The sequence below is a fragment of the Mirounga leonina genome, unplaced genomic scaffold (assembly GCF_011800145.1).
Source record: "Mirounga leonina isolate KUSES-001 unplaced genomic scaffold, KU_Mleo_1.0 Mir_101664, whole genome shotgun sequence".
Lineage (NCBI taxonomy): Eukaryota > Metazoa > Chordata > Mammalia > Carnivora > Phocidae > Mirounga > Mirounga leonina.
In genome coordinates this window covers 14,666,871-14,685,634 of record NW_023270175.1, presented here as the reverse complement: position 1 = coordinate 14,685,634, position 18,764 = coordinate 14,666,871, and the positions used below count along the sequence as shown (strand labels likewise).

At 34.4% G+C, this 18,764-nt stretch overlaps 1 protein-coding gene across 5 annotated transcripts in view; it reads right to left on the bottom strand.

Moving 5' to 3' along the window:
* STAG2 (stromal antigen 2) overlaps positions 1 to 18,764 on the bottom strand; it is a 133,100-nt gene that overhangs the window by 46,025 nt on the left and 68,311 nt on the right. For all 5 annotated transcript variants that reach the window (XM_035008336.1, XM_035008333.1, XM_035008341.1 and 2 more), the window contains 8 exons: positions 17,855 to 17,951; positions 13,317 to 13,393; positions 9,486 to 9,690; positions 6,933 to 7,084; positions 4,817 to 4,890; positions 3,580 to 3,703; positions 2,661 to 2,759; positions 2,490 to 2,569 (listed from right to left, as the gene is read on the bottom strand). In XM_035008336.1, coding sequence (XP_034864227.1) covers positions 2,490 to 2,569; positions 2,661 to 2,759; positions 3,580 to 3,703; positions 4,817 to 4,890; positions 6,933 to 7,084; positions 9,486 to 9,690; positions 13,317 to 13,393; positions 17,855 to 17,951 — 908 coding nt within the window. The remainder of the gene's footprint in view (positions 1 to 2,489; positions 2,570 to 2,660; positions 2,760 to 3,579; positions 3,704 to 4,816; positions 4,891 to 6,932; positions 7,085 to 9,485; positions 9,691 to 13,316; positions 13,394 to 17,854; positions 17,952 to 18,764) is intronic.

Below are 18,764 nucleotides of genomic sequence, written 5' to 3'. Positions count from 1 at the left end.
CCCCAAGTTTTCATCTAGTACTTTAATGGTTTCATTTACTTGCATTTAAACATGTCATCCATCTGGAAATTATTTTTGTATAAGGAATGAGATGGGAATCTGATTTAATTTTTCCCCAAATAGAACCTAGCTGTCACAAAACCATTTATCTTTTTTTTTTAAAAAAAGATTTTATGTATTTATTTGACAGCAAGAGAGAGAGCACACGTTCAAGCAGGGGAAGCGGCAGGCAGAGGGAGAAGCAGGCTCCCTGCTCTGCTTGATGTGGGGCTCGATCCCAGGACCCTGAGATCATGACCCAAGCCGAAGGCAGATGTTCAACCGACTGAGCCACCCAAGTGTCCCAAAACCATTTATTTTCTTAAAGGAAATGCCACCCTCACCCTATACTAGGTTCCTGGATTTGTTTGCGTTTGTCTGTATTCTTTATTCTCTGCTACTAATCAGTCTATTCACACACCAGCACCAAAATTTAAAAATTACTACAGTTTTACAATATGACTTAAAATGATACTGGGCAGTCATCACACATTAGTTTTTATCACAATTTCACAGGCTACTATTACATGATGAATTTTCCATAGGAGTGTCAGAAGTAGCATGCTAGGTCAAAAAAAATACCCTTTGGCAATTATTATTTGGATCATGGTAATCTAAATGTCCACTGACAGATGAATGGGTAAATAAAATGTGGTATAAACATACAACGGAGTATTACTGAGCCTCAAAAGTAAATGAAATCTACATGCTACAACATGAATGAACTCTGAAGATACCATGGTAACTGAAATAAGCCGGATACAAAAGGACAGATACTGTAAGATTCCACTTATGTGAATTACCTAAAATAGTTAAATTCATAGAGATAAAAAGTACAACAGTGGTCACCAGGGGCTAGGCAGGAAGGAAGGAATGGGGAATCAGTGTTTAATGGGTACAAAGTTTTAGTATGGAATGATTAAAAATAGTTCTGGATATTCATAATGGTGATGGCTTCACAACAAGATGAACATACTAAATGCTACTAAACTGTACATTTAAAATATGTTTAAAATGCTAAAAATTTTTATGACTAATATTCCATTGTATATATATATCACATCTTCTTTATCCATTCATCTGTTGATGGGGCACTTATGTTGTTTCTATGTCTTGGCTATAGTAAATAATGTTCCAATAAACATAGGGGTGCATGTATCTGTTCAAATTAGTGTTTCCATTGTCTTTGGGTAAATACCCAGAAGTGGAATTACTGGATCTTATGGTACTTCTACTTTTAGGGTTTTTTTGTTTTTTGAGGAACCTCCATACTGTTTTCATTTATAAAGAACTCATACAACTCAACATCAAAAATGAAGAAAAATCTGATTTAAAAACTGGGCAGAGGACCTGAATAGACATTTTTCCAGAGACATACAGATGACCAACGGACAAATGAAAAGATGGTAAACATCACTAATCATTAAGGAAATGCAAATCAAAACCACAATGAGGTATCACTTCACACCAGTCAGAATGGCTAATATCAAAAAGACAAGAGGGTGCCTGGGTGGCTCAGTTGGTTAAGCGACTGCCTTCGGCTCAGGTCATGATCCTGGAGTCCCGGGATCGAGTCCCGCATCGGGCTCCCTGCTCGGCAGGGAGTCTGCTTCTCCCTCTGACCCTCCTCCCTCCCATGCTCTCTGTCTCTCATTCTCTCTCTCAAATAAATAAATAAAATCTTAAAAAAAAAAAAAAAGACAAGAAAGAACAGTGTTGGCAAGAATGGAAAAAAAGGAAGCCTCATGCACTGTTACCAAAGGGGAGTGGAGTAGGGGAATGGCAAAATGGGTGAAGGAATTAAGAGGTACAAAATTCCAGTTATATAAAATAAGTCACAAGGATGAAAAGTACATCATAGGGAATACAGTCAGTAATACCATAATACACACACATATTGTGGTGAGCATTTCATAAAGTATATAATTATTGAATCACTATGTTGTACACCTGAAATGAACTTAATATTATTTGCCAACTACACTTCAATTAGAAATTTAAAAAAATTTTTTTAATTAAAATGGTAAATTTTTTAAAAAGGAAACAATTGCATCATTATTACATTTTAACATAACAGAATGTTTTAAATTCAGATTGTTTCCAGAGAAATTTCAGTAAATACTAATTTCTAAAAGTGTAACAAATATAATAAGCACATTTAATACACTCAAGTGTTTAACTTTTTTTCAAGGGCACCTAAGACAGTGAAATGGAAAGGAAACTGATCATTAGAATCAGAACACAGGAATTCCTAGCTCAGTTAAAATTTTCTAGTCTAATGGTTCCTTCTTTCAGTTTACTCAATCTTACATGAGAAAATTGAACTTCCAGCTGTAAAAATTCCATGTCTTAAGTTATTAAAATTTAAAACCAGATAAATTTAAACCATCTTGTCTAATGTATTATTTAAATATCTGGACATTAGTAATATGCAATAAGTACATACTTACTGTAAAACAAGAGTAAGTAATTTTATTGCTTGTACTGCAACATCATATTCTTTGTCAAGGGTCATAGACACAATTCTATCCTAAGGACAAAAAAAATTAAGGTATTTTTAAAGTAAGAGAAAAATATTTTCAAACAACAGGTAATTTTTAAATACTTAAAGTAATACTAACCTTGAACCGACTGGTAAAAAGCTCCAGTTTGGAATTAAGCTCTTTGTTATAATAAAGCCCTTGTAGAGCAGTGAGACATTTGAGTCTTACCTCACCTTGCTAAATGAAGCAAGAGGAGAAAATGTATTAAAACTCTGCATATTTTCAACCTGAATATTCAAGACATACACAAGTATCTTTTACTTTAGATTTTTAAATATGTTCCATACAATTCTTCAAAACTCTCATTTCCAAAAACTCTCATCTTTGATAATGAAAAAATAGGAAATCAATACAAACATTTAATACTAAATACCTTTGGGGTTACTATTTCTGTATGTCAAATGAAAATTTTTTGAAAATTTGTTCAGAGCAATACTATTGTGAAAGACAACAGTAGCATATTTCACAGTAAGTTTTCCTTTACAGAAAGTAGTATTTGTAAAGGATACATGCAAAGAATTTCAAGGCTAGTGAAGAGGCAGCCTAAGAGAAAGGCAGAATAATAAAATAAAATAAAAGTATGCCAGAGACCAAGTTGTAATTTATAATCTGGCTAAGATACAGGTTTATGAAGAGAGAAGAAAAGTTAGAAAAATTTCAAAAAGTATATAGCACTCACATAGTAAGAATAAAAACTCTTCTTACAGCTCTAAGAAATGCCTAACCACTACCACCTACATGATTCTAATGTTTGTTTCACTACAAAAAGTAATTCAAGATTGAAGTCTAAATCAGTTACCAAGATTAAAAAAATCTAGGGGACTTTATGCGATAGAGACCATGTTTTCTTGGACCAGACAGAAAACAATAAAGGAGAAAGGTCTATAGGAATGTGGTCCCAGGTATACATATACACAGATAACTCATTATGAATGAGAGCTCTAGATAGCTATGCCTATGTGTAGACAGATAAACATTCTGTAAGGGTATATCTTACCTTATCATGCATAGTCCAGCCAACATATTTTAAATAACTGTCATTTAGAAAGGCATCACTATACATTTTCATCCAAATGCCAATTTCCTCAATGCAAATAGCTCGAATTTCAGCTATTGCATCACTGAGTGGAGGAAGGAAAAATTATGTATATTAGTGCCACTATAACATCAGGATTTGTGATTTATCCAAGAGCTGCCAAATACTTCACACCTAGTATGAACATACCACTATCTTAAAAGATTACTGGGGATTTAAAAGTAGAACTGAAGCATGATCCCCTAAATGTTTACAGACTACCTGGCAAAGCATAATTCTCAACACATAAATATTTAAAATTAAATAAAAATACAAACAAAATTAGACCCCCACCTTTTATACCATGAAATATCCTAGCCTCTGCTCACACCTGCTGGGCATGGTGTGTTCAGAAGACAGCAGGCACACTAGTTTGGTTAGAGCATAATTTTCCAGGAGAGAATTAGTTACATGTAACACTGAGGCCAAGCTTCATTTGGATTTGAATGTCACACTAAATTATTTTGAATTCATCCTGTAGGTACTAGGTGAGTCACTGAAAGCTTTTGAGCAGAGGAATAACACAACAAAAGAATGTTTTAGGAAAACTTCAATAATCTCTAGGTATGAGAATGATAGAGGAATAGACTAAGATAATGGTGACAACAGAAACAAAAAAGTAAGAATGGATCAAGAGACATTACAAAGAAAGTGATTCAATAACTGCCAAGTTGAGGAAGTGAGGGAGAAGTTGAATAAAAATACCACTAACATTTAAAGAATAGGTTACAGCAGAAATGGTGATAAGATCACCTACTTCTTTTCTCTGCTCATTCAAAATAGTAAAAGAAAATACTTAAATCTATCCAAATTTTCCCGACATGCAAATGATAAGAGTCCTGAACCATCATGTATAGTTTCTACTAACATAGTACATCCAAAAGCAATTAAGTATTTTGTACTCTGACTCCTAATCATAGAAGTAGATTCCATCTGCTGGGCAGGTACTAGTGAAGCACATTACCCCGTTTTTCAGTGAGGAAATATCAATTTCAGAGCAGTTAAATAACTTAACTAGAATATCTCAATCAGTGGAAGACCTTACCTTCTAACACTGATCTTATTCCAATGCTCTTTCTACTACTTTATACTGCCTAAACCACTAAATATCCAAACCTGACTAGAGTAAGAATTACACAGAAAAAATGTCCTGACTTACCGGTATCTATGTACAAACACTCCCTTAAATATTGCATTCATCATATTTTCTATTTCGTCTTGATTTTCCTGAAGCTGAAAAGAATACATTATTTGTTTTCAATTGTAATGGAATACAACCAAAATAACATCTAAAAGTCATTACAAGTACAAATACAGGTTTCTCCAGTGTTTTGGTGATTACATCTAATTTTTAATTCTACTAGACAACAGTAACCACACAGAAAAATTAACAGCTGTTGTAGGTCAGGTAGCTAAAGTCCCTTGATACCTGGAATATTTGACTTGGCTTTTAATGTTTAGCTGGCAGATTACCCTTTTCTAAGGCTCACAAATTTCCATTGCAAAAAGGCACATAAAAAATCTGTTAAGTAATTTATTACAACACATATCATCTATTATATAACATATATGTTCATATCAAAAAAGCATAATACTATTCATTATCTTGGTCATTACCATCTGAAAAAGAAAAGTAATGTTAACTAGTGTCTGCTCAAAGAACAAAAGAGGTTTGAGTAAAATAATTTGGTAGAAAGTTACCCTGCTAAATTCTTTTGAAGGAAACAAGGCTCACCTTAAATAATCAAGTAAACATTTCAAAATCTTGGTTTACTTACCTACTCCCATTATTTTCAATTCAGTTTGAGAATTAAGACAAAATTGTTTCAGAGTTTGAGAGTTAGGAGAAATATCTTTCTCCCAGTCTAAGTATCAATTAGCTCTTTTATTATGTTCTGCACTTTTGTAAAATGTATTTTTTTCTTTTCATGGATATATTCTTGCATTTCCAAATAATGCTAACAAGGGCGTGCACTTCTTATATTCATTAGCACAGATAGTCAAAGGTACAAGGTGGTCAAAAACTTAACCCTAACCCAGAAGTATCAGTATCTTGTATTTGCACAGGAATTTTAATCTCAAAATCCTTTTACCTATATCCACTCATTCAGTGCTCACAGTCATAAATTTATGTCTAAGAATTGGGCCATAATTTCAAGGCCTAAGACGTGCATTATGTTTACCTAATAAATCATCTGATGAAATTTAATAACTACAATTAAGAGGAAGAAAGGCCGATTCTTCATTTCAAACTATATGAAAAAGATGAGGAATTTAGGTAGTGGGGAAATATCAACAAGATTTTTAGGCTTTTGTTGAGTCAGGGCATTTTAAAAAGTTATTCACTATCTCAGAAATAACCAACTAAAAATTACAGCTACTACCAACCCCAAATATGTCAAAATCAAGTAGTAATTTCTGGATTACCATGGCAAATATTACCTCAAATGTATTACTAACATTTTTGAAACATCAGATTTTGCCTATTAGAAATAAACATAAACATCGCCAATATCAGATAGCAAAATACTGTATCACTAATGAAGAAGAAATTAAAATCACAAACACAACATTGAAAGATTTTATTTAGGGTGTGCCCGAGTCGGTTAAGCTTCCGACTCTTGATTTCGGCTCAGGTTGTGATCTCAGGATTGTGAGATGGAGCTCCGCATTGGACTCCATGATGGGTGTGGCATTTGCTTAAAATACCCCCTCCAAAAAAAAAAAAATTAAAAAAAAAAAGATTCTCTCTCCCTCTGCCCCCCCCTCTTAAAAATATTTAGCATAAGAATGAAAAATATCTTCCTCATTCAAAGTTAAATTTGGTGATCAGTCATGTTAATCAACTGCCACCTATACCACAAAAAAAAAAAGATAGTGACTGAGAAACCATAAATAGCCTGTAAGTTATTTTTCAAAGTAATGTCATATAACTGAAACTTGAATTCATCCTGACAACTAGTTCAGGGAAGTTAGGACAGACATTTTCACAGCAGACATGAATAATACTAAGACTTAAAACAACTTGTCTGACTGGCCTAGGGCCTTACTGAAAGCCTTAAACTCTTCACCCTAGCCTACACAGAAAGAAAATATAAGCAAAAGGTATTGTTGGCATGGACAGTCAACAAAACTAGACATTTAAACAACTTGAAATATTATTTAAATTTAAATCTTTCCAAAAAATTTATCTGATGAACTAGCAACATTATATTGTAATTAATGATCAAAGTTGGTCATGGATAACAGCTCAAATATTCAATACAAAAGTTTACCTCTTTCCGCTTCTGTAGCAGAAGTTCTAGCCTCTCATTGGCTCGTTTTCCAATCATTTTATTCCGTTCTGCCTCATACTGTCTTTGTGTATTATCCATATTAATGCTAAGATTTAGTGCCACATTCACCAAAGCTGTCATCAACTTCATAGCTATTTTTAAATGGAAAATTTTGAAATTAGTCTCACAGATGCAAAAATTTACAATTTACTATCAAATTAAGAGAAATTAAAGACAAGATGGGCTGTTCTGCTTCTAACAGAAAAATACAGCTGCTACAAATGACAATAAATGACAGCTAATGTGTACTGAATACTTAACTGTATGTCAGTTACCTATGTTAAGTATTTTTCATGGATTATCTCCTAATCCTCCCCCAAAGCCCTTAAAGTGAAGTATTATCCCCATTTCATTCATGAGGAAACTGAAGTCCACGGAGATTAAGAAATTTCCCTGAGATTACACAGTTCACATAAGTAGTTAAACCAGTATTCAAAACTAGGTGATCTGACATCAGACTACACTCAAATCCCACTATTCTAAAATGTGTCCCCTACAGTGATCTTTTTCAGAGGTCATAATTCACATTCTCAGTAAATTTTTGTTCCTATGGCAGTCACTTAGCTATCTTGGTTACTAAAGGGAGAGGGAGCTTGAATGCTTCATATCAAACTACAATATGTAAGGGGCGCCTGGGTGGCTCAGTCGTTAAGCGTCTGCCTTCGGCGCAGGTCATGATCCCGGGGTCCTGGGATCGAGCCCCGCATCGGGCTCCCTGCTCGGCGGGAAGCCTGCTTCTCCGTCTCCCACTCCCCCTGCTTGTGTTCCCTCTCTCGCTGTCTCTCTCTGTCAAATAAATAAATAAAATCTTTAAAAAAAAAAAAAAACTACAATATGTAAAAAATTAGTTTCATCAGTATTTGATTTCCTTTAATTTTACTCTATTACATATCATCATAAAGATAATGGTGAAATTATGAAGAACAGATCTAGATGAAAAGTCAAAGTACAAAGAAAAATACCACTCAATAAAGTGTGTTTTATTACACTTCCTCCAGATCCCCCCACCTTCTGTTACTGAACCCTTGCTCCTGAGACAAGACTGTCTGTGATTTAAAACTTATTAATTGGGGGCGCCTGGGTGGCTCAGCCGTTAAGCGTCTGCCTTCAGCTCCGGTCATGATTCCAGGGTCCTGGGATTGAGCCCGGCGCTTCAGGCTCTCTGCTCCGCAGGAAGCCTGCTTCTCCCTCTCCCTCTCTCACTCCCCCTGCTTGTGTTCCCTCTCTTGCTGTCTTTCTCTCTGTCAAATAAATAAATAAAATCTTAAAAAAAAAAACTTATTAATTGAAATATCTCACCATTTTATGCCTTTTTAGTTTACTTTAGACTATTTCTCAGATCTGCTTCACTGCATAAGAGAACACCACAAAACTAAATCTCAATTTGTGGCTATTGGGTCTCTTTAAAAAGGATTCTCAACTTTCTCTTCAGAGCTATTTCATTCCCCTCAGCAAACCAATTTGTTATTCTGATGCAAAATTATTCACCTTATGCCATCATACTTATTTTACTTTAGCCACCAAGTTCTTAACATTAAATGCTACCTAAGTTCATAGAGCAAGATCACATTCATATTTTGTGACTTCCAACCTAAAAACAAAAATCCTATAGAAAGATTGCCTGCATTTTTTTTTCCTCCACCTCCTTCCCCCAGATTACCTGCATTTTGTTTTTTGAAAATGGAGGATTTAGCAAAAGTACAGCTTTAATTCTTTAGGAAAATAAAGGAAAAAAATATCCCCACACTTAGAGAATGAAAACTTTTGTGTAAATCAATATATTCTACCATTAAGGCTTATAATACTATAATAACAATGAATGCCTAGTTGATTTTTTCTAACTCAAACCAAAAAGTACTTATTCAGTAATAGTGTATCAACAATTTTACCTTTACCACAAAGGAGAAACCAAAAGATTTTATAAACACCAACACCAAAAATCACTGTTCTAGAATTGTGTGAGGCTTAAAAATATAACTCATTTCAAAAAGCAAAGAATTTAGCTCAGTCTAAAGTTACTCAGAAACCTAAGAAAAATAAACTTTTGTGGTGTAAAGAGTAATCACCATCCTACAGGGACCATCAAACCAGGAGGAACAGCTCACATCACAGACAAAATAAAGGTCATTAGGACTACATATCCAAAATGACTTAATGGTCTCCCCAAATTTGCTGTCAATATCTTCCCTGATAAAACATCTTTCAAGAATTCAACACATTCCTATCCACCTCTTTTCCCTTTCTGTGGCACAGTAATCAAATAGGTTTAACACAAGAAAATCACCATATACTAACTATAGTATACCTTCAAAGAATCAAAACTGAAAATATCATTGCATTCCCAGTAATTCACGGGGGAGGGAGGACAGTGTTCTGTTAGTGGTTACCCTATAAGTAAAATTAATTAATCTGAGTCATGATCATTTCTTTTAATGAAAACCATTTTCATCTCTAACCTAAGGAAATATACAAAAAAAATTTCTAAATACTGACCTGCCAGGGTGCTCGTATGTCGAAATGCTCTGACTTGTGAGTCAGACAATCCTGTAAGAAGTGAAATGACCGTATCCATCATGTACTCATCATATATGATACTATATTGACACTGCCGTACTAATACGCCAATGAATTCACAAAAACTGGATTTGAACTTCTTCCACTGAGGACCAGCCATGGTAAGTGGATAGTCTCCACTATCCTAAAACAAAAATTTTAAAAAGCAATTTCACTTAAAACACATGATTTAACAAAATTTCGCTTGTTTATAAAATACCCTAGGCAGAAGCTGAAAAGACTCCTTTACCCCACCTTTCTTCTCCAATAAATCCTAAAAGTAGGTAGGAGTTACTTTTGAACACATCTGCTCTTTAAGACCAAAATGGATATTATGAATTCAATTTAACCAATAAAAATATATACCAATTACTCAAAGTTAAAAATAAAAAGCTTCTCTCATCAAAGCAAAACATTATACTGATAAACAAAGATACTGAATCTCCTTAAAACAAAAGCATACCAAAAGCATACCAAAATCAAACCAAAGTTGTATTTTTAAATGGATTCAAAACGATGAAATCGTATTTTCAACCAGTCTGATGTATGATTTATAAATAATCAAAAGATTACAATGTATATTTTCATTAGCTTCAAGGACATCAAATAGTCAACAGATATAAACAATGACATACAATGACATAATTTTAAAAAGAAATGGAAATGTAGCTAGTATAGCCTGGAAACACTTAAGTATTCTTCTATATAGAGATGGGGCATTCTCCAATGAAGTTACACTGAGAATCGCCATAAATCATTAAAAACAAATCTTTAAATGGGGCGCCTGGGTGGCTTAGTCGGTTGACCTTTGGTTTTGTCTCACAGGTGGGATGGAGCCCCATGTCAGGCTATGCACTCAAAAGGGAGTCAGCTTGACAGTCTCTCCCTCCGCCCCTCCCCCCAATCATGCTCTCTCTAAATAAATTAAACCCCCCCTCAAAAAATAAATCCTTAAAAATAAAAACACAAGGCAATACTACATAGAACCTCGAAAAGCAAGAGTTGCTTTGGAGAGTATTCTAGAGACTAAGATCATTTTATTAGTACAGTTGGGCAATTTTTTAAACCACTATATATATATACACATATGTATACATATGTATGTAATATAATATGTATTACACACATATATGTAATATATGTATGTATGTATGTTTTATATATATATATTTAAGATTTTATTTGACAGAGAGAGCGAGTACAAGCAGGCAGAATGGCAGAGGGAGAGGAAGAAGTAGGCTCCCCACAGAGCAGGGAGCCCAACGCGGGGCTCGATCCTAGGACCCTGGAATTATGACCTAAGCCAAAGGCAGATGCTTAACCAACTGAGCCACCTAGGTGCCCCCAGCGCTCCCCCCCCCCCCGTTTTTTAAAGTAAGTAGGGGCGCCTTGGTGGCTCAGTACCTGCCTTTGGCTCAGATCATGACCTCGGGGTCCTGGGACTGATCCCTGTGTCGGGCTACCAGCTCAGCGGGGAGTCTGCTTCCCCTCTCTCTGTGCCCCTCCCCCTGTCATGCTCGGGCTCTCTCTCTCTCAAATAAAATCTTTAAAAAAATAAATAAATAAAATAAACTCTATGCCCACTGTGGGCTTGAACTCATGACCCCGAGATAAAGAGTTGCATGCTCTACCAACTGAGCCAGCCAGGCACCCCTATTATTTTGTCATTAGAGCAATATTTTTTTTAAATTTTAAGTCATGCTATATAGAAGCTGAACTCTTATTTCTCATCTGAGAATAAGATCCTAATATTCTACAAAAAGGTTCTCTTCCATATTCTCTGACTGAATCATTTAGTGACTACACTGAAATGCATCATCTTAATTGTCAGCAACTTGGTTTGTGGACACTTTCAAATCAGATTTCAGGATTCTTAAACAGTTGTTTCCTTTTACTAAAAAGGTTCTCACTAAAACATTTAATATTAGTATGTTAAAATAAAGTAGTCATGTTCCCCGCCCCCTGCCGCCCTCTATCCATAGTTTCACTTTCCACATCTTAGTGACCCCATGGGTCAACCTCCATCTGAGAGCAGATGATCCTTCTTCTAAGGTATTATCAGAAGAAGGTCAATAGTAGCCTAAAACTATGTCACAAGGCCTATGTCATTCCCCTCATTTCATCTCATCATGTAGGTATTTTATCATCTCTCATCATCACAAGGGTGAGTACAGAAGATACTTTGACAGAGAAACTACATTCACATAATTTTTATTACAGTATACTGTTATAATTGTACTGCTTATTATTATTGTTAATCTCTTACAATGTCTAATTTATAAATTAAACTTTAGCACAGGTTATGTATACATAGGAAAAAAACAGAATATATAGGGTTTACTACTATTTGTGGTTTCAGTCATCCACCGGAGATCTTGGAATGTATCCCCCGAGGATAAGGGGGGTGCTACTATAATACCATTACTCATAATTACCTCTCAACTACTTGGAGAATGATTAATAGCACTTAGTGATCATCAAAGCCTTTTAAACAACTCTTGTCTTTTAGAATGATAGTTGAAAGCTCCTTCATCAGAGTAAGCAAGAAAAAAATGATCAAGTAAAACTCAAATGGGACAAGAAAGACTTTCTACTTGAAAATTTACAATGACAAGTTTTGAAGAGTAAAACTGCTGGTGCCAGAATGCAGCTGTGAACAAAACAAAAATCCCTGCCCTGAAGGAGCTTACATTATAATAAATCTAAATGTCTTTATTGGTAACAATATTTCAAAGGCATCACTGTGATAAAGGATTCACTCAAGTCTAAGCTACTATTTTTTTTATTTGTATTGTTCTTATTACTCATACTCAAAATATAAAGGATATATTTTTAAAAGATTTTATTTCCAAGTAATCTCTACACCCAACCACCCAACGTGGGGCTCAAACTCACAACCCCAAGATCAAGAGTCACATGCTCCACTGACTGAGCCAGCCAGATGCCCCCATAAAGGATATTTTAAATAATAACATGTTATTTGTTAAGGGTCCAGAGAGTGGACCCTTAAACAACATGGGTTTGAACAGTACAGGTGCACTTATACACAGATTTTCTTCAATAAATATACCTACAATACTGTAAATTTATTTTCTGAGACCTTATGATTTTCTTAATAACATTTTCTTCTAGCTTTCTTTATTCTAAGAATACAGTATATAATACATAGAACATACAAAATGTTAATCAACCGTATCAGCAAAGCTTCTAGTGAAGAGTAAGTAGGCTATTACAGCAGTTAAGGTTGAGGGGAGCCAAAGTTAAATGCATATTTTTGGCCATGTGGGGAGAGAGGGGGTCAGCATCCCCAACCCTCATGCCGTTCAAGGGTCAACTTTACAGTCCTTTGCCTAAGTTACCTGGTTCCCCAAATATTGACCAAATCTATCTTTAACAATATTCCAAGACATGTTCTTAGGCACTAAATTTTATTTTCTTGAAGTTTTAATTGTTTGACAATAATAATAGCTACCATTTATTAAGTTCTTATTATATACCAGGCACTGTAAAATGCTAAGAAATTTTTCAAACATTACTGAATTAAATCCACAACAGGCTTATGAGAAAAGTATTATTAGCAGAGAGTATTATTCACAGATGATAAAACCAATGCTAAGGCAACAACTTGCCCAAGGTCACTTATCATTTGATTAAATGTGATGCCAAAGTTGTTATGCATTTACACTAATGCTCAGAATTTAAGAATACTTTTAAGGTTAAATCAAGATCAACATGCATAAAATTATCAAAACATTTAGGGTAATAAGTTACCTCATCAAACTCTTCAGTCATTTTTCGAATTATTTCAGAGTTCTGCATATGTCTAAACATTTCTGCTGTGACAACTCCTGAAATTTTCAAGTGTAAGAAGTTAATATACATTGTAGAATGAATAAAATAAAGAGAACTTCTAAGTCAATCTCTTACACTGTTAGTCTCTATCACATTTTTTTTAATTTTATTTTATTATGTTAGTCATCATACAATACATCGTTAGTTTTTGATGTAGTGTTCCATGATTCATTGTTTTCATATAACACCCAGTGCTCCATGCAGTACATGCCCTCCTAATACCCATCACATTTCTACCTGACTTAATCTACTCTTGCCTACAATATGTATACTGGCTTAGCCCCTTTTAATATAATACACATCATCAAGGGTTAGGCAGCACTGAGGGTAACACAATTAAAACTTTAAGGATAAACCTGAAGATAATAAGAAAAAGAGTGATAGGTAGAGTTTACCTATAAGGTTTATTAAGCATTACTATATATATACATAGCAACTACATCCAATCATCCTCTAAAAGGGCTTCAAATAAACATAAACAGTAATTTCTGCCCATCTGTAATCTAGTTGAAAGTTTAAATAAAGAATAACAAGAACAGGAAGAAGAGAGGGAGGGAGGGAAAATAAAAACTATTAAAGGCAGTATATAAGAAAAGCCCTAATGAGTGACAAGGCCAATAAAGGCCATAGGTCAGACCAAAATAAATAAATAAAATTAGTGTAAGTCAGGTGTTTCACAGAAAAGAATCTAATAAGGACATTTAGAATTTCAAAGGAAGATGGGAAAGGGGAGGAGAAAGGATGCATATTACAAGAAGTAAAAGTTAGACAGGTAGTGATCAAATATCAGAAAAGGGACTTCTAGAAAAAATTTTAAGGAGACAATGCAGGAAAAAGAGATACATGAATTTCCACTGATAGGGTATCAGATTATTTAAAAAGGAACAAATGTAAAAACTGGATTCTCAAAGTTGTATTTCTATTGCTGGATTATTTATTCCTTGCCAGTCATATTACTATGAATACCATAAATATGAAGCAGGCGCTATAATCCTGGCTTTACTGATGAGGAAGTAAAGGCTAAAGCAAAGAGAAGTCAAAGACCTTGTCTGAGATTATTCATCTACATCATGATGCCACCCCCAAGTAAGATCAACTTCTAGTGGTGCTGTGAAGAGCCCTTACTTACCACAACATAAAAGAACTACATGATTGTTTTAAGATATTAACAAATTTGGAAGAAACCATTTCCCTTGCTAAAGAAGCAACATTCTCAAAAACCTTTTGAAGAGTTTTTTAATTTTAATCAAGTCACGGATATATTTTCAGAACCTTCCTATACTTTACACCCAGGTGCTATAAACTTGGCAAAGCTATAGAAGTACAAGTTATTCAATCCCTGAAATAATTTCTACAAAGTAAATACGTATCAATAAATCTCAAAGCAAACATACTGCATACATTTTGACAACTGTCCATTTCTAAAGCTCCTCTCTCATCTCAGACCATATAACAGCCAGACACCCAAAAATAAGCAGAAAAAATAGCTGTCACAAACTCCATGCATATAACTTCTGGGGCAGGTGTGAAGGTGCCATTAAGACACCACGCATGAGCCCACTGCCTTGAAATTGTAGGAGACATGAAAAGAGACTGCTAGGGTGCCTGGGTGGCTCAGTCGTTAAGCGTCTGCCTTCGGCTCAGGTCATGATCCCAGGGTTCTGGGATCGAGTCCCACATCGGGCTTCCTGCTCAGCGGGAAGCCTGCTTCTCCCTCTCCCACTCCCCCTGCTTGTGTTCCCTCTCTCTCTGTGTCTCTCTCTGTCAAATAAATAAATAAAATATTAAAAAAAAAAAAGAAAGAAAAGAAAAGAGACTGCTAAAAACTGGTAAAATGAAAAGTGACAGATGACCAGGAAAGAAAGAAGGGAACACTGGCCACAGATTCAGCAACCACAAAGCAGTCTGGAGCCATTCAGCATAGAGTCAAATATCCCTCCACACCTCAATAGCTGCTGAAGGCAAAACTACAGTATAATAACTGATGCTCACAATGACAATCCTGAGTCCAAAAGAAAAAAGCTAAAGTACAGTACATATAAAGATGTTTCTAACTCGTTTATAAAAGAATTCAATCAAAATAATTCTAAGTGTTTTTGAAAGTACTTAATGACCTTAACTTTGATTAGATGATAAATTCTCCTTTACGGAGTTTTCTTGATTCTAAAATAAACATTATGACAGTGTTTAAATCTACCTGATAATTTAAGTTTTCAACACCTTCAATTTTTAAAAATCTGGACAACCTGGTATATGACAAAGTATATCCAAAGGTTTAGTTGGCAAGCTCCTGATTCAAAAAACAGAATGGTGCCAGAAAAGGAATGAATCTGATAAAGGGAAAATGCTCTAACTATAGCCTTGTTTTAAAACTACAATTCAGAAGCCTAACTAGGAAACTAAACCTGACCGAACTACAGTATAACAGGGAAGACTGAAGATGAAAGTCAGAATTTCAACTCATCAAGTTATTTCTGGCACCTGTTCTGTTGTTCTGCAATCAACCTTCCACTTTCACAGAATCTGAAGAGAAATGACATGGTCCTTGATTACATAATACAACAAACAGGTACCTGATTGTTCTACTCCAGAAAGATGGACTGGACACAGACAAAATAAAAATACTAGTATATTCTTTCTTTAAAGTGTTAATCTGGGGGCGCCTGGGTGGCTCAGTCGTTAAGCGTCTGCCTTCGGCTCAGGTCATGATCCCAGGGTCCAGGAATCGAGCCCCGCATCGGGCTCCCTGCTCAGCAGGAAGCCTGCTTCTCCCTCTCCCACTCCCCCTGCTTGTGTTCCCTCTCTAGCTGTCTCTGTCAAATAAATAAATAAAATCTTAAAAAAAAAAAAAAATAAAGTGTTAATCTGATTCATCATATTGTCATTATTACATTTCCTTTGAGCAGAGTCAGTCAAATTTTCTATACTGATTTGCAGCTACCTCTAGCTAAGAAGTCAAGTAAACTAGGCAACTCTCTAAAAAGAGTTTTCAAAAAAAAATTTTTTTCTCAAAACTGACCATATTAATGGCATTACGCAGATCAGACTCAAAAGTTAATATATCTATCAAGCCTCACATACAGAATATCTAGTATGCATGCCGCACTGAATGTTGTGATCAACCTCGAATAAAATGCATCAGTTCATAAAATGTTGTTTATATGGAATTGTTAAATCACTATATTGTACACCTGAAACTAATATAACACTATATGTTAACTACACTGGATTTAAATAAAAATTTAAAAAACCTAACTGAAAGAAAATCTTTATATACAGTCAGATTATCTAAATTTTACACTGAGCAGAATAATTTTAAGAATTAGGATTTTAATCCTATGCTACTTGGGAGAAAAAGTAATGTGAAAGGAATGTAACTCTTTCAATTTATTTTCAATAAAATGTCCCTTTCAAAGTTAAAAAAATTAAAATAAAAACTCATTTAAAAAATGTTACTTGTTTCACAAATTCCAGTAACAGTATTTTTAAAAGTATTATTGTAGAATTAAAGGAGTAGACATAAATAAATTGCTTCTTGGGACTCTTTTTACAGATTCCTTTATATCATTCTTTAGCATCTTAACTTCTTAGATCTATTTTTAAGCAAACTTCCTTCCTCCTGACTTCTGATGTCCATGTTTTTGGTGCCACTTCCATAAAAAAAATGTAATACTCTTGGGAAACTTTGTAACATTTATTTTCCTGGACATCCTCTTAAATTTCAAGGATGGATCAAGTATTAGGGAGAAACAGAACAGATCAGAACCTGTCCATCATTTTGTCTGAATCATTTACTGATCCAGATCAAGATGTATGACACCCCCCCAACTTACATAATTTTGTCCCCCTGCCAAATGTCTGCACTAAATATTTTTGCCCCAGGGAAGACACTACTGTATTTTATATTTTCCCCACTCCTACTTCAAAATCTTTTTAAATAAGGTGAAAACATTTCCAATAAGACCCCACTCCAAAACTTCTCTTTTTAGGGAAAAAAAGTATAAATTTCACCAATACCTTACTTAACTTAGTTACTTACTTACTTACCTACTTACTTACTTACTTACTGTTATTCATGGCACTTTTAAACTCCCTACACTTTACAATCCCCTGCCACTTGAACCTGTTATCTCTTCATTATCTTCCTCCTCCCTTCTTAATCCATTTCTTTGTTCCTAAAACCAGATGCTCAAAGTGGGAAATTGTATCTAATAAAAGTAATATAACAATTATAAATTGCCAAGTTTTTAGTTAATTTTCACACATGAATACAACTGTCTCAACGGAGTTTCTTTCTTACTTTGTTCTTTGTTCCTTTTTCCTTATACATTCTGTATGATTATAATGCAAACAATTCCATATCTTGGCATTATTTTTCCTGAAAAGTGTTTATATTTAGGTGGAACAAAAAGAGACCATTTGAGAACATTCTGCTTCTAAAAATAAATGTATCTTACCTTTACAGCCTGAACACTGAATAAAAAAGTTGATGAGGTCAAGAAGTGCTATATCTCGGTCATGCTTGTATGATTCTATCCAATCATCTACCACCGACTACAGCAGAAAAGAAAAAAAACCATTAGCTTTTGCTAATGTTCTAAGAATTAAGTCTGATTAAAGTCATTAAGTTTCAACACTAAGTGGTATCACATTACTTCAAATTAAGTATACATATACTTGTATACTAAAATTTAAAGTTAAATTTTAACAATAAAAGAGAACCAAATTCAGTAAAATAATCACCTGGTAACACATAACGATGATCAGTCTTCTGCTCATTTTGTATTAAAAGGAATCTGAAAACTAACTATGGGGCCCAACTCTATAAAGTGTAATTACTTATTTCTTAGTGACATTAAGGATATCCTAGAAGATATTAAAAATCACACCCATATTTCTTTTGACTAAAATAGTGTACTAAATACAAATAACAAATATTAACACTGCAATGGAATGAAAACAAAAATCTTTCTAAAAGATGTAAATGGCTGAGTCAATGAGAAAATGCATTATGAAATTTTTTTTCAATAGTGAGCATTACTAGTCCCATGTTAATAACAAAAGTAAATTAATGGCTAAATAAACAATAAGTAGGACAGTTCATGGATCGGAAATTTAATACTGTTAGATGACAATACTCTCCAAATATATCTACAGAGTCAATGGAATCCCTATTAAAAATCCAGCTGGCTTCCTAGCAGAAACTGGAAAGCTGATCCTAAAATCCTTATGGTAATGCAAGAGATCTAGAATAATCAAAACAATCTTTTCAAAGAAGCACAAAGTTGGAGGACTCACACTTCCATTATTTCAAAACTTACTACAAAGCTACAGTAATCAAGATAGTACTGGCTTGGGGCGCCTGGG